Source organism: Notolabrus celidotus, chromosome 21, assembly GCF_009762535.1.
Source record: "Notolabrus celidotus isolate fNotCel1 chromosome 21, fNotCel1.pri, whole genome shotgun sequence".
Taxonomy (NCBI): Eukaryota; Metazoa; Chordata; class Actinopteri; order Labriformes; family Labridae; genus Notolabrus; species Notolabrus celidotus.
The window spans coordinates 17,180,989-17,200,565 of record NC_048292.1 but is presented as its reverse complement, the minus strand read 5'-3'; the positions used below and the strand labels follow the sequence as shown (position 1 = coordinate 17,200,565).

The window sequence follows — 19,577 nt, the reverse complement described above, 5'->3', positions numbered from 1 at the left end:
GTTCTCACGGTGAATCACGGCAACAACAGAGAGGAAGACGGAGAAAATAAAGTTTTTGACACACAAACCGTGGTCCTCGTGAATGAAGCGGAGATCAGAGAGCACGCATTGATTGTTTCTTTTCTTTTCCTATCGAGTGACTCCACGTCGCTGCAGCGTGTATCTGTCAGCAGTGCCAGAGCATCCATCATTCATCATTACGCACATGTCTCACTGCAGTGTTTCATTTTTACAGGACACACAGTTTTTATTTCACATTACAGAGAGCTCACGTCCTTCAGAGATCTCCTCTCTGATATTATCTGACAGAAGTTTGATCCGTGAATATAAGTTTTAATGTGCTGGTTTCATCACGGGCAGCTTGGCCTGCGCTTTGACTGATTATGATAATATGTAAGATAATAACTGTGAGAACCGGGCATGGCTTTACTTCCACACTTTTCTCATTAACACAGTAAACACATGCAGGTGATGAAGATGTGATCAGTGTGTGAGGCAGCCGGGCCGTTTCTTTACGCTCCGTGTGCGTCGTACAGCAGTCTTTATTAAAAGTATAACTACACGTAGTGACTCTGCACAGCGTTAGAAACATTGAAAACATGACTGTCACTTTGCTCCGCGGCTTATTTACGTCCTCTGATGTAACTTTGGTTTTTACCTCCCGACGAACACGTTAGGATATGGCCCGTGTGTTTCCTCTACACCTCAGAAGAATGTAAAGGTGAGACAAAGCTGATGAAATATTTGATGAACTTTAAGACACGCTTTTACCTTTTAATGACAGCTTATTGGAAACGACTCACAACAAACACACGTTCAAATAGAATATGCATATTTTAGTGATGATGGTGACGCGGGTCTGTTAATATGTCGTTATTCAATGAAATGTGTAAAAGGCATCAAAATATAATCTGACTTCAGTTCTCCCTCTCACCAACTGCGTCGCCAATTTCCCCCTGCCTCTAAAATGTACGTACGCCTGGGTCAGAGTTTGCTTACCGGTAGTCACATTTTCACGTCAAGTTTGTTTTTTATTAATCACAAACTTGGCGTGAAAACTGGCGTACGCCAGTTCCAGGCCTCGTTTTGTGCGTAAGCAACCTTTATTAATGAGACCCCTGGTCTGCACACACACATCCTCACAGAAGCTGATGTATGAAGTCACAGTGTCAGTGAGTTTGTTGTGGTTTTCTGATGCAGCTTCAAAAACACTCCAATCAGTGCAATCAAAGCAGGCTTGTAACTCCTGCTTTGACTCCTCCGTCCATTTCTTTACAGTCCTAACTACAGGCTTAGCCGTTTTTAACTTCTGCCTGTAGGTCGGGATGAGATGAATCAGACAGTGATCAGATAGTCCTAAAGCTGGTCCTTCAGTCCAGCTGTATTCCAGCACAGAGAGTCCTCCTCAGGGCTCAATTGTCATGGTCCTCTAAAGCATGGAAAAATAATTCCTTTGCTTTCACTGGCAGTGGAGGAAACACCATAAAAATGAGCACATAAAGTCTTTTCATCTCCCCCCTCTCTTCCTTCTCCTCCAAAAAACTTCCTGTTAACATTTCACCTTGGCTGTTTACGAAATTGCCTACTATACTAGCAATACGTACTGATATGTCCAAAATTCAGTATGTAGTAAGTAGTATGTGAACAAGAGCAAAATCTGCAGTATGCCAAAACTCCCCGGATGTCTACTGATTCGGGAAAATATCTCAGTATGCATCGGACCAGTCTTCCTCGCGTACTGTTTCCCATAATGCACAGCGCTCGTTCTGCTTTTTCTTTTTCCTCATTTTTTGACAGGAGGAAATCCGTTTTTGGGTGCTGTGAAAGTTATCAAATTACATATAAACCACTTCCTAACTTTTTAAATCATAAATGGATGCTAAATAAGCTTTTTATTTATCGGCTTCGCCGTTGTTTACTTCCGCTTTCCGAAACCTGATCCAGCGAAGTCTGGCTCAGCATGCTGCATGACAGATCGGACATAACAGTCATACTACATACTAAATTCAAATGCAGTATGTAGTAGGCAATACCTACTGCCTACTACATTAGTAAGTAGTATGTAGCAGGCCGTTTCGGAAACAGCCCTACTCTCTTTGTTCTCCTGAAGCCCCGCCCCCAGCTGCACACCTGCCTCACTCACTGACAGAGCTCTACTGATTAGCTTGGCTGACACGGACTACACCATTGTTTTGGGAAATAAATAAATTCAGAGGCCATGTATTCTGGCACCCCACACCTGGTGAAGATTTCATCTTTCAAGATCTGGCAGGCTTGGGGTGTTTTACTGCCCTTTAATGGGAATAGCTCTACCCACTTTGTGAAGAAGTCCACGATCACCAGTAGGTACACGTGACCTTTTTTTGCTTCTTGGGAAAGGCCCCATAAAGTCTACCATACTTTCCCTTCCTTCCGATTACTAGAATTTCATGATGTAGGCTAGTTAAGGCCTGTTTTTACTTATCCACAAAAAAACAAAACAATCAGTGAATCAACATCAATTTTTTATTTTTCTTACAAAAATGTAGACCTTGTGGACAGACCAGTTCACAAAAAAAATCTTAATCTAAATCTTTAGAATCATTGAAAACAGAATCACAACATAGAGTCTTTTTAATTAAACTCATGTTTACACATAAAATTCAAACTTCTTTGTTCCTTAAAAACACAGTAAAATGTGGATCACCTTCCAAACAAGCGTGAGATAACAAACTTTTACAAATGAACAATGACAGAACAAAAATAAAACTTAAAGTATTTCCAAAGGGAAACAGATTTTAAAGCATAATGCTGCAAATACATTCTTTTTCCAGCAGAGTCAAACAAACAAACAAACAAACAACAAACAAATGGTAAAATAAGCACTTTGGTCTTCCTCCTCAAACACAGTGAAGATGATTATGCTAGCATTTTTATGAATGAAGTTAGTAACATGCTAACTAATGAACAGCTTGTGTCACATTGAAGATGTTTACTGTGGCATGAGGACTTCATGTACCATGGATGATTTACTTGAGATTAATGTGAATCGTCAAAACACGTTTTAAAGTTCTGCTTGAAGTGCAGACACACATCCTGCAGCAGAGGTACAACAAATCTCTGTGACATAGAACTAAGATGTAACTTATTTTCTTCTATGTAATATTAACTTTTAAAGTGCATATCTTCACTCTCGTTCACCTGTTTTAACTGCAGTCTTAAGGTCCAGAGTCCGATATTAAATTTAAAGTAAAATCAACTTAATTACGTAAGTTGCTGAACGATGGAACAATCTAATCTTACTAACACAAATCACAAAATGATGAATGGAATCTAAAGTCTTCATGCACTCATGAGATGCAGGATAGAGTAATGATGCCTGTGTGACAAGTCGTGTTGCATAAATGTGTTCAATCAAAAATAATCAAATTGTAGAAAGCAGTAAACTGATATTTTGGACACTGTTGAATATTAATCTTATAGTGCTAGAGAATCACACCACAGTAATGCACTTTTAAATGTTGTACTTCCAAATACAAAATGTGAAATGTATAGGACTGTTAAAATTTTAACCAATTGAATAATTTCAGAATAAATTGAACATGAAGAGAATAGGCCAGTGTCTCGATCAGCACTTCACAGCATCAAGCTCTCCTAAGATAAGTGACACTAAACAAATCTCTAATATTTCCTGTAAGTTTAAACCAATGTTGAAAACATTTTACTGCAAGGTCATACATAAAACTGAAAATACTGTCAGACTGTGGTCATGCTTTCATCTGTGTCTAGAGTCTCCTATTCTCAGTCTTCTGTAACTTCCATCGACTGGATGATTGTTGCTTTGCACTGCTGATGACGTCACCACCAGTGAGAACAATATGTGAATCTATTAGGACAGCAATTTAAAATCTTTACCTGAAGAATGTCACTGCTGACTTTTATCAACAGTCATGTAAATGAAACCTTTTAAAAACTGTTAACATCTGAGAGCTGAGGAGAGAAAAGGATGGTTGTGACTTGTAGCTCAGAAAATACCTTTAGCTGTAGCCTGATCATAACGTACTACATCCTTTAAAGCATTGAAACTTTATACATTTGTAAAATCCCATCCAATTTCTTCATCCAAAGAAAACACTAAACTAACTTGAGATTTCCAGAGTTTAAAAGTTGTAACATCGTTGAAGGTTTTGTTTTGAAACTCACTCTACATATAAATAAGTAACTTTAAGGTGAAGCCACACAAATAAAACAATAATATGATTTTTGCCTCGTCAATACTTTGCCTTCAGATTCCTGAACGGATGCAAATGTAGCTGAGAACTTAAACCATGACGTTACACATAATAACTTATGTTTAGAATAATAATACTAACACTTTTTGTAGACAAATAAAATTGAGCATTTTTTGTGTCAAAGAACACAAAAACGAAACAAACTACAATAAAAAAAAAACTAAGAAAAAAACACTGAGTGGGTAAATAAATAGTTTGTGAATTGCACAAAGTGGGAACGTTGAAAGCACTCTGATATGTCGAGGCAGACGTTCTTGTTTCAGTCAGACGAGCGTTCAGTGAGTCAGTCAGTGAGAGCAAAGGTCAACACCGATTCTCCGTTCGATGTCACGATTTGATCTTCCACAGCTGTGAATGGAGAGACAAAGAAACAGGATTGATACACAACAATCTGCAGTTATATAGGAAAGTCTGACATTAGATGCCAGTTCACTAAAATACAATATGTCAAAATACACTCCATTAAAAGTCTCCAGAATATCTGTCTGGGTAGATCTATCAACTATTTTTACTGGGTAGACATGTTAGAACTTAGAGGTAGCAAGAAGCAACATTTACTAAACTCACCATAAAATGAGACGGCAATGTTCATCCACAATTTTTTGCAAACATGCTTGGATTTTTTGATTCTCGCTAATGTACTGTGGCTGGCATGCTAACAGCTCTAATGTCACATTTAATAAACAAGGTAGCTCTTATATTTACACTCTCTGTGCAGCTCAGCAGATTTTTCATTTCTTTCTTTCACCATCTCTAAATCAAAACATTTTGTCTGATTGACTTCTTCCCCTGCAAGCTTTAAACACTAAATCAAAACCAGCATCAAAATCTCTGGTTGTTGCAAGGTTGTCAGAATTAATATTCCAACTATGGACTCAGGTTTAGAGATTTCCATCAGGATCCAGACCATTTCAAAGCAACTGGTGTAGTGGTTTTAAAAGGGACCTTGCTATTTGGTAGAAGCTGTGAATCCAGTGCACCATAGTTTATTTTTTTTATTATAATATCAAAATATTTTACAAGATTTGCCATTGATAAAAACACTAGAGGCATCTGAGAGAGACACATTCAGTTGAAAGTCACAGATGAACAGGGTCACTCTTTTAACAGAAACATGGCATCTGTGGCTGCAAGCTATTAAAGGTGTTGACAGTATTCATCCTCAGTTTAATGATGATTACCCTGATACACAAGTCTTTGACTCATGTGGATTGATTATTTCAAGACACACACAAGTCATGATGTTTGACATGACCACAGATAAAGTAGTTATAAGGACTGAGTGCCTTGTAATACAAGTGTGGTGTCCATACTACATTTCTCCACCTATAACATCTGGCTACTGAATATTTGTTCACGTGCTTATGTCTTCTATCCACTGATACAACAGATCAGGAAGTCATTCACCATTTGTCAAAGTCAGACCTTGGTTGTTAATTACCTTGTTTAGCTTGACAAACTCCATTGTACTTCTGTTGCCAAACTGCACTGTAACTGCGTCATCATTGTTTTTAATTTAGATTGTTTATTTAAGTGCAATAACCCCAAATCAGTTCTTAGTCATGAGACAGAAGTGGATGGAACAAATGTGTCACATAATGAAGACATGAAACACACACTTACCTTCAGGTTAAAACCTAACAGGTCAGATATGACTCCTGACACGGCGGACAGGATGACCACCTGTGTGATGTTGTAGAGCAGAGGGTTCATCGTCAAACCGTACAGCCTGAAAGGAGTATCCAACTCCTGCAGAGAGAGACAGAGAGGGAGAAAATGAGTTTACATTATGTGAAACGTCAAATTAGAACAGAAATAATATTCCACCTGGGAAGACCTTCCTCACCTTGAGGAGTTTAGTAGCCAGTTTTAACACGTTGTTGACCAGCGTCAGCTCCTCTTTCTTGTTTGGCTTCTTTTCCATCTTCAGATACAAGTTAATCTGTGGAATGGATTAATGAATGTGTTTCAAAACATGTCTACCCAAAGTCATATAGTAGCTGTGTTTTCTGTATGTGTGTCTTTACCTGCTCAGTGAGCAGTATGGAGGTGTTGCTGTACTTCTTGCTGGTCTCAGAGCCCAGAGTGACAAACCTGAGCAGGAACAGAGACAGACTGGAGCACCAGATCACCAGCTCCCAGTTATAGTGACACTCCAGGAAGGTCTCATGGACGTGGAGCAGCTACGAGAAGAGAGGGGAGCTCATTATTCAGTCTGTCAAATTGTTGCTCCAGTATAAATAGCATTAGGTCCAATTGGATCAGGGCTTTCTCAACACAATCATTTCCGTAAACTACCTGGGCACAGCAGATGAAGACGACAGACAAAGTGAGCAGAAAGGCAGACGACACGATTACATCCACTGAACGCTGTGGACCCCGTCTCTGCAAACAACAGAAAACAATTCAGTTTTGTTGTCTTGACTTTCAGCTGTTAAACTTTGAAGTGACATGACGGATAATTGAAAATTGAATCATTTTTATATATGTTACCTTGAGGTAGGAGCGTAGCGACAGCCACATCTTGATGTTCTGTACTTTCTTCAGTCTAAAATGTGGGACTTCAGACTTCCTCGCTCTGCGGGCTGAAGTCAGGTGACCAAACAGCTTGGCAAACAATAGCCTCTGAAACACACACGGGACATTTCATTGAGAAATATCTCCTTGCTTAAGACAAATGGGAAACTAGGCATTTTTCACCAACATCTCACCTGTTTATAAGTCCTCTCTGCTACACTAAGCAGGAAGAAGAAGAGCCATATGAGGCAAACACGCACCAGGAAGCTGAGGGTTACCATTGTGATGACCAAGGCATCTGATCCAGACCCACCTCCCAGAGCCACAGACAGCAGCTCATTGGCCGAAAGCGAGGTCAGCTGATCCACGTCTCTGTACTGAGCAAGTCTGCATGAGAAGAAAGTTGTTGGTAAAAAAAACCAATATTACGTTTTGTACCTTAAAGGTGACCTATTACGCTCTTTTTCATCAAAATATATTGGTCTAAAAGGTCCCCAAAACATGTCTTTAAAGTTCATTGCTCAAAAAAACACTTTGAAATCAGATTTTGGCATGCCTGAAAAAAACTCTTTTTCAGCCCTGCTCAGAACAGGCTGTTTTCTGTTTCTGAGCCTTTAAATGAGAATGAGCTCTCTGACCACGCCCCCTCAGGAAGTGGATGTGCCCTCGGCTCTCCAGCACGTTGATCTAATGTTTACATGTTGGCTGAATATACACGGCTGCTCAAAGACCCGCGTTACTTCAACCCCCGGAATCTGATCCAGAATCTGATCCTGACTGAGAGGCGCCTGCAGCAGGACCTTTCTGAACGATTGGTCACAGATTTAGTGTTTCTTGTTGTTTTATTTGTCAGTATGTCGACATGTGTCTTGGTACACAGTCTACGAACATGTAGCTATGTAGCTATGCTAACTCGCGCTAGTACTTTTCCATGAAAATAAAAATCATCCACTAGATCTTCAAATCTGCAGACGTGGGGAGTAAAACCGACCTTTGTGTTTATTAAGACAGCCTACAACTAGCATGCCTCCCTCCTAAGCTCCTTGTTAGCACACACGTGTGCAGGTAATGAAAAATGGAGGAGGAGTTGAGTTGTATTTTATACAGTCTATGGGCTGAACAAGCTCCGAGCTCTGGCTTCCGTTACAGGCCGGATGGCGTTATGACGTAACAAAAACACTGAAAACTGAAACGGCTCGTTTCAGCACACGTTTACAGAAAGGTGGAGAAATCAAAACAGGGGCAGATGGATTTTTTTTCATTTTAAGGGGGGTTTTGAGACATGCCAGGGAAACATATTTCAGGTGGAGAACCATTAAAAAGCCGATTTTGCATGATATGTCACCTTTAATAACTACTTTATTCAAATATAACGTTTTGCACTTTTAATAATTAAGCAGGTATGCTAGATCTTTACAAATGGTGTGTCAGCGTTACCTGTATGCAAAAGGAGTGAGGCCCAGCGTGACTGAAACCAGATTCCCAAAGACCTGATATCCAATACCAGGAGTGTAGAGATTCACCTGTGCAGGAGGGCAGAGAAACACAACAGAGCAGCATGGTCACATTACGTAGTTCTTAGACACACAGCTAGATAAAAACACAACAGGTGGATGTTCTTACTCTGTTCATGATCATGCCGCTGATCTCCAGGACGGACATGTCGGCCTTCTTGCACTCGTTCCCCTCCCACACGATGGCACTCACTCTCTCCAGACCGGGGTTGGAGCTGTGCAGCCAGGGAATGTGACCCTGAGGTGGAAGATAAACACAAGAACTTTGTTATTCAGATGTCTTTTCACTGCAAACACTGTGATTACAAACCGCAACAGAAGAGCGCGGCTTAAATCTGTTTATTTTATGAAGTGTCGTGACTTAGAGCTATAAGATTTGATTTAACAGTAAGGCAGGTCACAACGACTAACTAATTAAAGACATTTAAACACAGTTGAAAAAAAATATATACATACTATGACCATACATGAACTGAAAAGTTCACAATCTCTCCAGAAAGAAGCCAAATGTCTCACATGTTCACAGACCTGATGAAAGGGATCGTCCCTGTACTCTTTCTTAGCAGGAGGACAGACAGGCGTCCCTCCTCCTTCTCCCTCTGTGAAGACCAGCAGCCATAGTATTAGTTTTGAAACAAAATCTGCAGCTAACATGTGAGAAGGGACAGAAAAAAAAAATCCTCTGACCTGTCTCTGATGTGCAGGAGGATCTGCACTCAGCACAGTGAAGAAAGTCCTCCCACATTAGGTCCTCTGTCTCGGACTCATGCCGAGTGCTCTCTGAGTCCTGAGTCCTCAGACTGGAGCATCTGGAGCTGCAGCTGGTGCCTGACTTTGGAACGTCCTAAGACATAGAAAGAAGGATTGTTATTTAGTGGAAAATAAGTTATCATTCTTTGTCCTATTACATTTTGTGGTATAATAAAGGTCCCAGAGAATATATTTTTTTATTATTATAATTATTATTATGAGAGTGAGGCGCTGTGCCGGTTGGCTGCCTGAAGGTTATCTGAGGGTGCAGACGGGTACTGTTGGATGCAGAGGCAGAAAAACACTAAAACAAACATGGCCAGCACTCCAGAGGAACACATGCCATTACACTACACATATGATCCAGAACCTTAATCTGAACAGGAGAATTATGCTAAAACTGTCAAAAGTGTCACAACCTTTGAAGGTTATTCTTACTTTCTGTTCTTACTTTATTACTCATACCCCCAACCCAACCCATTCAAAAATTAACAACAATGCAATCCCAACAAAGTCCCATTCAAAATGTTAAATGAAAAGAGCCGCTCACCCTCCAAAAAAGTCCCATTCAACATGCAAATAAAAAAGCATCTTCCCTCAAGCTTCTCAAGCCTAGCCTCTGCAGGATTCTAGGAATCATCTGTGCATGTGATGGAGGAATGCACAGTGCATGTAGGGGTCGTGGTCTTAATAGCCCTGTAGTAAGCAGTGTGCTATGTGCATGTGATTGAGGAATAGCATAGATATTCAACTGTACTTGCATAAAATCTGGTTGTTTTAGTCAGGATTATACTAAAATATATTTTCCCCAACTATATTTAAGTTCCTTATTAAGAGCCAACCTTCAATTTAGTAAATTCCTGGTTTATTCCCATAACTTCCCGTAAATTCCCATGGAAAGTTTTCAACTTTGAAAATTCACAGAATTTTGCAACCCTAATCTTAATGTGGTTGGTCCTTGTTATTGAGGGAAGTAGTTGGTGAAAACAAAGAAATAAGCACCAGCTGTAACCAGCACATTGTTCTTTGGCTCTCTGGTGCTGGGACAGAGTTTAGACATTTGTGTTGTTTTTTGTAACCAACCACAGAGCAGCTGGTATGTCTGGCTCTGACCTTTTGACATCTAAACTCTGCAACACTGAGGCAAAACCACAATAGTGTAGGAGGAAGCAGGATCACTTTAGTAATGGGAGTGGTTTTGCATGCATGTCTATGCAAATCACTTGTGTCATTACATCACCACAGAAGCCGATTCAAACCACCCCGTAGAAGCTACAGAAAAACTGTAGAGGCTTCCCTGCCTCTACAATCTCAGGGTTGCTGCGCTGGACTAATGTATTTATGTATAGGCAATGAAAATGTGTTTTCATTCTCTGGGACCTTTAATTAAAGTTCCTTGAAGAGTTAATGTGTGTGTGTGTATTTACCTCCACAGCGTAGTGTTTCTTGTAGTGGTGTGTATTCTTGCGATTTCTGAGAATGCAGTCACTATTCATTCTTTCAACTCCCCTGCGGAGGGCGCTGTAGGACGCTTCAGGGTCTTCCTCACTGGATGCCTCGTCTGATGCTGGCTCCTGAAATACAAACATTGTTTATAACTCTGTCAAGGGCTAAATGACTAAACAAAATTTAATCAAAATCAAAAGTCAACTTGATAGAGAAGTTAATTAAGTAAAAGTCAGCCTTTTTGATTGATCACCTTATTGCCGCCTGCCAGCATCAGACCTGTGTTGTGGGGTTTGTGTGTGTGTGCAGGCTGGTTGTGCGAGTTCCAGCACGCCTCATCGGCTCTGTTCAGCGAATCACAGTGCTGCTCGTGGAGCTGAAGCCCCTCCTCGCTGCTACGATTGGTCACCCGGCCGTCTAGAGACACGTAGCCATTGTCTGTCTCTGTGGACTTGTCGATGGACAGCTTGGACTTCTTAGATCTGAAGTAGAAAGGGAGGGAGGCAAACAGGGAGAGTAGGAGAGATATAGATTGAGACAGATCTTTTAGATCAGCTCACCAGTAATGAAGGTCAGAGTTAGAGGCAGGCAGGCATGCCGACAGATAAATCACTCTTGTAGGATGTTCAGCACAACACTGTGGAACATTTATACAAAATGAACACCTACTGGAGTGCAAGTTGCTGCTGCTCAGCTGTTATATTTATTGATGAATCAATAAAGGATATCAAGTTTTTTTAAATGTAGTGTTTTCAACCTGATGATACTGTAATCTACACAAATTTACACAAATGGGAATTTAAAAAAAAAGTTCACAGGGTACCCGAGCAAGTGACCGACAGGATTAGTGACTGGATCATTGAGAATAGATGAAATAGGTGGACATGTCTTGCAGTGAATGCTGGGAGGAGTGTGACAGATAATCAATACTTGAAATCACCAGATTAAGAGTTACAAAGTGCTCAGAGATGTTCCACAGTGCTGCCCTCTGCTAAAAGCTGCTCAGAGAACAAGCCTGGGGAGAAGTAGTTTGAGACGACTCATTAGAATTTTCATCAACATGGTCAGACTTTCAGATCAATTGGTAGTTTTTGTTTTCCAACAGAGAACATCTCCCCATGTTTTCTTTCTGAACACAGCTTGGTTAAGTCATGCACACTAAAGTCAGCTGCAAAATCCCTCCTTCCCCACGGTGAAGAGTGGAACCAAAGGTTCCTATGTTTTGGAATATGGAATCACTAGTTGTACAGCTAGTAACGAACCACTTGAGATCCATGTTGATAGATGTGGTTTGAGAAGTTTGATTGTGGAGAATCAAAAGTGTGACAAGGAGAGGAAGTGAATCGGCAGCTGAAGAAGCCCAAGTTGTGTGAGACGAGGCTGGGTTTCAGTTATTAACTTTATATGTCACGTAAAAAACGTAGCCAGTGACAAAATATATGAAGCAAGACATGGCTGTACAGTTTAATACAATTTCAGGTTGGGAATTTATCCTGTGACAAAAACCCTTTGAATATTTCTTGAACTGAACCCCAGCCTGTCTGTGCACATAGTGTTTTCTTGGAAAGATTGGGAAACGTAAATACACACCCAGCTTTACAGATATCATGCCAGAAATCTTGGAAGAAAGCGCCCAGGCTGTATGTGGTGCTGGCTGAATGGGAATGTGGCGCCCCCTCCTGTGTGTTATCGGTAGTGCTAGAACCATCGCCTTCCCTATGCACCTCCATCTGAGATGCCTTCCTCAACTTCCTTCAGTTTGGAAAGAATAGAGGGTGGAGAAAGACTTAGAGAGAGGAGCTGCAGTCTAACAAGGTTTTAAACTACAGAGTGTGAAGCCTGGCTCTATTTTGCTTTGTCTAATAATGTTAAAAAAAACTTTTACAGAAGCTGGAGTTTCAAAAAGGAAAGAACCAACACAGCACCAAAAATAAGGTTGGACATGGAGACTGTGGTTGCTGCTGCTAAGTCTGTATATCAGAAATAACTATCAAATAATTCTAGTTTTCGCAGCAGATTTCCAATATATAGAAAAACTGAATGAAAAATCTGAAGTGATAATCAGCTCTAAACTAAAAAGATCTAAAAAAAACAAACACTTTCATTAAAAAAAGAATTAATAAAAAGGTTTTCAAGACTTAGCCATGAATAAAATATTCCACACTATGATTCATTTGAAGTTGCTTCCAATGTTTGTGAAAACTTTAAATTTACTGCCTACTTTTGCAGGATATTTATGTGAAACTTTGATTTAACAGAACCAATCTTTGTAGATATTTTTGTAATTAGGAATCATATCTGATAATTAAAAAAATAAGCAATACAGGCCTCTAACTATATACCATTAAGAATGATTTTCTTTTAAGGTAGCTATATGACTTTACCCATTTTTTGTCAACAAATGAAATATCAAGAAAAGAGAAGACTGAAAGAAAGTTGTGTTTGAGTATGAACAGAAACTCCCTTGTCATGATTTCTACAGAGGAGAGTCAGTCAAGGTAAATTCAGTTATTACCTCACGCTCCAAAAAGCTCTTTAAAAATTAAAGCACCGCCAATTCTTTTTTCCAGGGTCTGAATGTTGTCTTTACAAATGTTCATAAACAGCAGCCACACACTGAAAAGCTTTAAACCAAAACAAAACAAAACCACAAACTGCAAAACTAAAGCCTACACAACACACTGATAAAACTACTGTCTACTGTCACACACAGGGAATCCTGTTTCTCTTAACAGGTAACATTGAATTTATCATGGAGAGATTTACTTTGGACTAAATGGCTTAGGAGGAAACTCCTCATCAGTCAAATACGTTGCTAGTTCATATTTAGAAAAAAAATCCACTTTAAAGGAATACAATTAAAATGATACAAGGGTTGTTATATACATAGAACAATTTGAAACTTGTGGAAAAACATCTCCATGATAAACAACCTTTATTATCTTTGAATATATGTCTTCCTGTTTTCACCTACTTTCTTCTTTGACATTTCAATGTTTTCATTTCCTTTCATCACCTGTTTCATCTGTCCCTGCTTCATTTTCTTTTATTCATACATATCACTTCCCTCTCGTCTTTCCCTGTGGTTACCTGCGTCTTTTCCCCCCGCTGCTGGAGACAGGTTTCGGTGTCCTGGTGGAGACGATCTGACAGTGGACGGTGCCCAGCAGCAGCATAAGCCAGATGGCTCCAAACACCTCTGTGGCCGGTATCCCATGAGGTTGAGGGATGCTCGCATACAGGAGCGCTGCTAGAACTAAGGAAGAGAGCAAATACACCATTTCATACAGCAGTATAAACAGAGAAATAAAATGACAGCATCAAAACTTTGGTTTCTCTGCAGCTTTGTCAGGTGAAGTGACCTCTTTAGAAACAGGATGCAGATCAAACAGGGTTGAAAACATCCAACATATAAAGAGGATTTCTCTCAGCTGGGGCCAAAAGTAAGGAGAATCTTGCATTTAAATACAGTAAGTGACCAAATATAAACTACCTGGGAAGAGTCGGGATGCTTTTTCTGATGGTTGTGCTACCAATCAACTGTTTGCTACTCATGAAAAATCAATGATTTTTGCCCTTATTTTCAAATCGAGAAAAACAAAAATAAGCTACAGCTGCATTACAATCGGCCCTTGTGCTATACATCTGGACTTTTCCAGACAATTTGGGAACTCTTTTCTAAAATTCTTCAGGAATTCTGGGGAAATTTAGAGCAATTTTAGCGGTCATTTTCCCTGCATGTTTCTGAAACATTTCCAAGAATTTCAGAAACTTTCCTTGGACTTTTTTTCAAAATTTCAACTAAGTTCCCAGATTTTTTATCCTGTAGTTATAGGAAACTTTAATTAGGTTTGATAATTGTGAACTTTCCCAACATTTTTTAGGAAATGTTCCCAAGAATTTCCAGAACAATTGTAAATTTTCAGGAATTTTTCTTGGAGTTTTCAGGATTTTAGTGGCTTTGATATCAATTTTTATTGGGAACTTGGGAAAGTTCAGTAATTTTCAGAGGATATTCTGAAGGAATTAGCTCAGAATTCAGCAGCGCTTTCACATCTCAGCAACTGGGATTTTTGTTGGAGACTAACCCATGCACTTCAGATCAATTCAGACTTGATCAACCAGTCAACATTTAGATGACTTTTGTAGCAGATTTTAGGAGAAATGTCACCTCACACCTACCTTGCAGCAGATAGAGAGCCAGAAGTAAGAGGAAAATGGCTCTGGAGGTGACCTGGATCCACCATCTGTAAAAGAATGGGAAGAAGACAACCCTGACAATACCCTTCCTGGTGAGCGATGTCCATGGACTTTCTGGTTTGGCTTTGGCAAAGGCCGAACCTGCAGGGACGAGAAAGAAAATACACATCATGAGGAGGACTTGTAAACTTCACACACGCCTCGAGTCACACTAACATTACATATTTAAGTATTTATTATTTTTCTTTGCTTTAATCTCAGCAGATCTTCTCCTACTTCTCCCCTCTTTATGTTTCTCTCCTTGCATTTCTCTCTCATCTCTTAATCTAGCAGTCAGTGAATTAATAATGAACAAAAATTTAAATAATTTGATAAATAATTGAAAACCTGATGAATGTGAGACAGAGACGGCGAGATAAGAGTGCTAGATTGAGAGATGAGGAGAGAGAGGAGGAACAGGTGGTGACAGGTTGGAGGTTGGCACAGGGGCAGTGGCATCTCAGGTTTACATCAGTGCATTTTACACCAACGTGGACGGTGGTGTGTGTCTGATGATTTGGGTCTTAGCAGGAAGCTCGTTGGGTAATCTAATCAGCTTGATTGACAGGAGGTTCAAACAAACACACTCCTTCCTCTCACCTCTAACCAGGTCCACATCTATCAGGTCTTGTTTGACATGTCCTGTCTTCTTGGGCTTGTTCCTCAAGCCCTGCAGGGGGCGACAGAGAGTAAAGAGTTAATGCAGTGCATCTTGTTAAACATCTTGTTAAAACTCAGCTACTGGAGGCTTCTTTATGCCTTTATAAACACACACACTCAGTGTTTGAGGAGGCACACCGTGCATTCAGGCTCACACAGCTAATATCTCAGTTCTCTATTTCACAGCAAAAGCATCTACTTCTGCTAAATTCAACTCCACGTTTTCAACCCAAACAGGAAACCTTTGTTTTTTTAGACTTTAATGCATCACGTTGTATTTAAGTGTGTAATTCAGAAGGAAAAAAACAGAAAACATCCCTGGAGACGCCTCAAGTCTCAACCATCATTTCGTCCCTCCCTCCCCTCACTATTAGAGCTTTAATGTTGATGCTTTGTGCTGTTTATGACCCTGAGAATACTGCTCACATGTGGCCTTTTGACTTCCTGTGCCTGCCAGTCACTTCCTCCTATGACGCATACATTTTTTGTACGTGTGTATGTGTGAGGTTGAGAGAGGTAGTTTGTCAGCTGTTCTGTGAGACTACAAGAAACATAATAATCATCAACAAAATGTTGTGTGCTCAAGTTTAAAGACAGCATTTTAGTGTGAATGAAAGTAAGTACATTAAAGACAGAAAGACACTGCGTATGTGGATGTGTGTGTGTGTGTGTGTGTGTGTGTGTGTGTGTGTGTGTGTGTGGTTAGGAAACAATGTTGAACTTCAATGGTTACTGCCGGACAATAGTCTGGTTTTAATGGAGGTTTCATTTAATGACTGTGGGTAAACATAGTTATTACCACAGCACTGTGTGTTTATGTGAGCAGCTAAACACACACTCCATTCACAATAGCCTGTTCATACTTTGTGTCCCTGTGGTGTGGACAGGAGCTAAGAGGGTGTTTAATAGAACCACAATTAACCATTTCAAACAGTTAGCGTAAGGGACGATTGTGTGATTTTGTCATATGAAGATTTAACTCCAATACAACTGGATATAAATTGCAATATTTTTAGTTTGCTATCTTGTTGTGTTAAAACATTTCACCTTTAAGATCTCTGGCTTCTTCAGTCAATAAAAATCAGGGATTGAAAACTATATCTTTCAATCAAAGCACTAATAAAAGTGTTTCAGTACAAGCTTTTAAAGCCAGATATTGTATAAACACAAGTGTCAAAAATCTTTCAACAGATCCTCACGAGTTCTTCCAGAGCTTATAATACGTCTTCATTTTATCCATGTGAGTCATAATAAGCAGTTTTCTAAAGTAACACACACTTGAATGTGACTGGTCCAAGCTAATATTTACATACAGGCCAATCAAGTTCTGTGTTATCAGTGAGTAGTTTGATAGGGGACGCTTGATGGAAGCTCTTATCTCCAAATGCCACGACCCACAAGCCAGTAGGCTGTGTGTATGTGTGTGAGAGTGTGTGTGTGTGTGTGTCAGAGAGAGGGAAGGAAGAAGAAAGTGAGAGTAGACGAGGCAGGCGTGTGTGCGTGTGTGTGTGTGTGTGTGTGTGTGTGTGTGTGTGTGTGTTCTTGCAGGACTTAAGGGAAACTGATCGATAGCTTCCTCTTAGCAGTAGATTTACTGCAGGAGCAAAGTCCTTCACAGACTTCTTGTCTGGCCGTGGTTCTTTATCATCTCTGTGCTAATCACAGCCTTGTATCTTTATATCGTAGCCTTTTCATCCTCCTATAGCTGTGGTGCCAGTAACATACAGGTCAAACCAGTGTGGATGCTAGTCATTGATTTGAATGTCTAAAGCAAAATCTGATGAGAGAAATGTTGGAAAAACAATCTTTTTGATTTATCTTTATGTTAGACTATTTGCAAAACCCTTTAACTGGTCACTATATAAATATGTTTCTATAGACAACACAGCAGAATCGATTGTAGTTTCTATTTTACACCAGCAGGTGGTGACTAGTTTACCTCTGCAGACCTTTACAGTGTTTGCAATAATATAACACTCAGTTTAAGAATCTCTCTTTTCAAGAAAATGTCAATTACACTTTAAAAAATCATCTCAGGCAAAAAAATTAAGTTTTAGATGATGAATTATTTCATCAGAGAAACTAACTAACTGATCCTTCTCTTCTCTGATGGAGCTTTATGAGGACATGAGGGGTCAGGTTTCTTTTCTCTAAACTAAAGAAAGGTGCTAAAGTATGTACAAGTAAATGAAGCCACTGCAAAATCTGTTAAAAGCAGGATTTGTTCAAACTTTTAGAGGCCGCTGAGCTCTTGTTTTATGAGGACTTATTTAGAATGCTTATCTATTTTTTATGAGGCTGTAAACACTATAATTAACTCAAGGAGGGTTGAGAGTGGGACACACCTATCTATATACCCTGCTATAATAAACTGTGCGCTGTCTGCTGCAGCTACAAACTCTGGGAAACCAATTATGTGTGACAGACGAGGAGTCAAGGTCACAGCACTGTTTGTTTGTGTGTGAGAGTGAGAGAGATGGAGAGAAAGAGAGTGTGTGGACTTTGAGCTCATTAAAGAGAGTGACTCTCACCTCTGTTTACAGGATTAGAGGTGGAGTAAGAGGGAAGGAGGGGACATTAGAGGCTAATTAGATGTCAATGTGTACAACACTTTTTTGTGTCTTTTGTCACTAGAAAAATTAAGGTTATTTCAAATGAAATCTAAACCTGCCATAGAAGCAATGTAAGAACATAACCAGGTCCCTACACTCCACCTCAGGTGTGCTGCATTTTAGAAAATCTGGCATTGAATCTGAGACGAGAGGGTGGAGCAGCTCTCTTAAAGGGTTAAAGATGACAGGTCACAGCAGACAGGTCTAAAGGCTCTAAATACCACAACTCACACACAAGCACACATCAGCAGTACTGTCCCATTACCTTTCTGTATGAACCCACAAAGTGACGTTAAGCAGCTCATAGGAGTTAAAGCTACTGTAAAGACTTTTTGATGTTATTAAACAGACTGAAATTAATGCTGATGACCTATGACCTAAAAAGCAAACATGAGCTTTAGGCAACAAGATATAATTTTTCTAGATTTTTATTTTTTATGTCAGGGGATAGGCATCAGATGAGGCAGCCTGGAAATAAAGAAGATAAACCACTTTACCACAGGGGTGCCAAAACTGCTCGATCCAAACGTTTCTCACAGGAGCTTTAAATGTTGTGAAATGTTTCTCAATAATCTGCAAATGTATCAACCCTCATCTATTACTTTATATTGTAATAGATATGTTGAACTGCACAGATTTATCACTCTAAAGTTATACTAAGCTTTTCTGATGAATTTGCTGCAGTCATGTCAGTTTTGTTAGCAAAATGGTGCTGAGATAACTTCATGTTTTAAGAGTAAGAAACAGCCTGAGCAGTGGAGATGTAAATGAGTCTATCAGGCATATGTGGCTTGCTTCTCATTTGTGCTGTGTGCAAAGTAGGCTGCAGGTTTTGACTGGATGAAACAAAAATGACTATCTGTAGCTTGTATTTAGTGACCATCAAGAGGCTTGAAGTGAAATAGAAGTCTCAGGCTACATCTGGGGAGCACATTTTAAAAGAACCTCTGTTTATGAAAGAAAATGATCCCCAAGAACTTACAAAAAAATGTCAAAGGGACAGTAGTTGATACGATGTTTTACAGAGTCCGTATTATTTACATGTCCAAGCTATACATTTGCATTTTCATTATGTGTCTTTGTCTTTTACTTTCTTTGAGTTTTAAACTCTAAACTGACAAACTGATCACCTTTTTGTTGTATCGTCTTATTATGTGAATTATTCATGCTTTGTGCTGTAGTGTCTTTATATATCATTTAACTTAGGATGCATAATATATATATCCAATATCCCGGGTTGGGAATATTTCATTATTACATAAATACAATTTATCTGTTCAAAAAAAACAATAAAAGTTACTTTCATTTACTTATTAACAAGCCTACACACTTTGGCACAGTCGGTGGCGATATGCGATGTGCTATTACATTGAGACGAACAATGTGTGTAGCTGCAACAAGCTGACGAGAGTAAAATACCTGAGTGGATGTATTTTAGTGTTTCTAAGGACGATAATGTAATTGCAATTTGTAAAACACATTCTGCAAATATTCTAAGAGGAGGAATAAAGTCCCTAAGTTACAAAATGACAAATCTTATTGTTTATAGCTGCAGTGTGATTCAACAG

At 39.5% G+C, this 19,577-nt stretch overlaps 1 protein-coding gene across 6 annotated transcripts in view; it reads right to left on the bottom strand.

Moving 5' to 3' along the window:
* Positions 1 to 2,491: 2,491 nt before the first annotated feature.
* The window catches only part of LOC117805057 (putative homeodomain transcription factor 2), a 49,507-nt gene continuing 32,421 nt past the window's right edge, over positions 2,492 to 19,577 (bottom strand). For 2 of the 6 annotated variants that reach the window (XM_034673625.1, XM_034673627.1), the window contains exons 5-21: positions 15,338 to 15,407; positions 14,681 to 14,839; positions 13,589 to 13,754; positions 12,089 to 12,250; positions 10,752 to 10,980; positions 10,480 to 10,626; positions 8,990 to 9,146; positions 8,819 to 8,901; positions 8,412 to 8,540; positions 8,226 to 8,311; positions 6,983 to 7,175; positions 6,765 to 6,896; positions 6,570 to 6,656; positions 6,299 to 6,454; positions 6,118 to 6,213; positions 5,895 to 6,020; positions 4,124 to 4,619 (exon numbers count right to left, since the gene is read on the bottom strand). In XM_034673625.1, coding sequence (XP_034529516.1) covers positions 4,599 to 4,619; positions 5,895 to 6,020; positions 6,118 to 6,213; positions 6,299 to 6,454; positions 6,570 to 6,656; positions 6,765 to 6,896; positions 6,983 to 7,175; positions 8,226 to 8,311; positions 8,412 to 8,540; positions 8,819 to 8,901; positions 8,990 to 9,146; positions 10,480 to 10,626; positions 10,752 to 10,980; positions 12,089 to 12,250; positions 13,589 to 13,754; positions 14,681 to 14,839; positions 15,338 to 15,407 — 2,199 coding nt within the window. In that variant the 3' untranslated portion in view covers positions 4,124 to 4,598. Of the gene's footprint in view, positions 4,620 to 5,894; positions 6,021 to 6,117; positions 6,214 to 6,298; positions 6,455 to 6,569; positions 6,657 to 6,764; positions 6,897 to 6,982; positions 7,176 to 8,225; positions 8,312 to 8,411; positions 8,541 to 8,818; positions 8,902 to 8,989; positions 9,147 to 10,479; positions 10,627 to 10,751; positions 10,981 to 12,088; positions 12,251 to 13,588; positions 13,755 to 14,680; positions 14,840 to 15,337; positions 15,408 to 19,577 lie in introns of all 6 variants that reach the window. The other 4 variants (XM_034673631.1, XM_034673630.1, XM_034673628.1 and 1 more) reach the window with 3 other exon arrangements.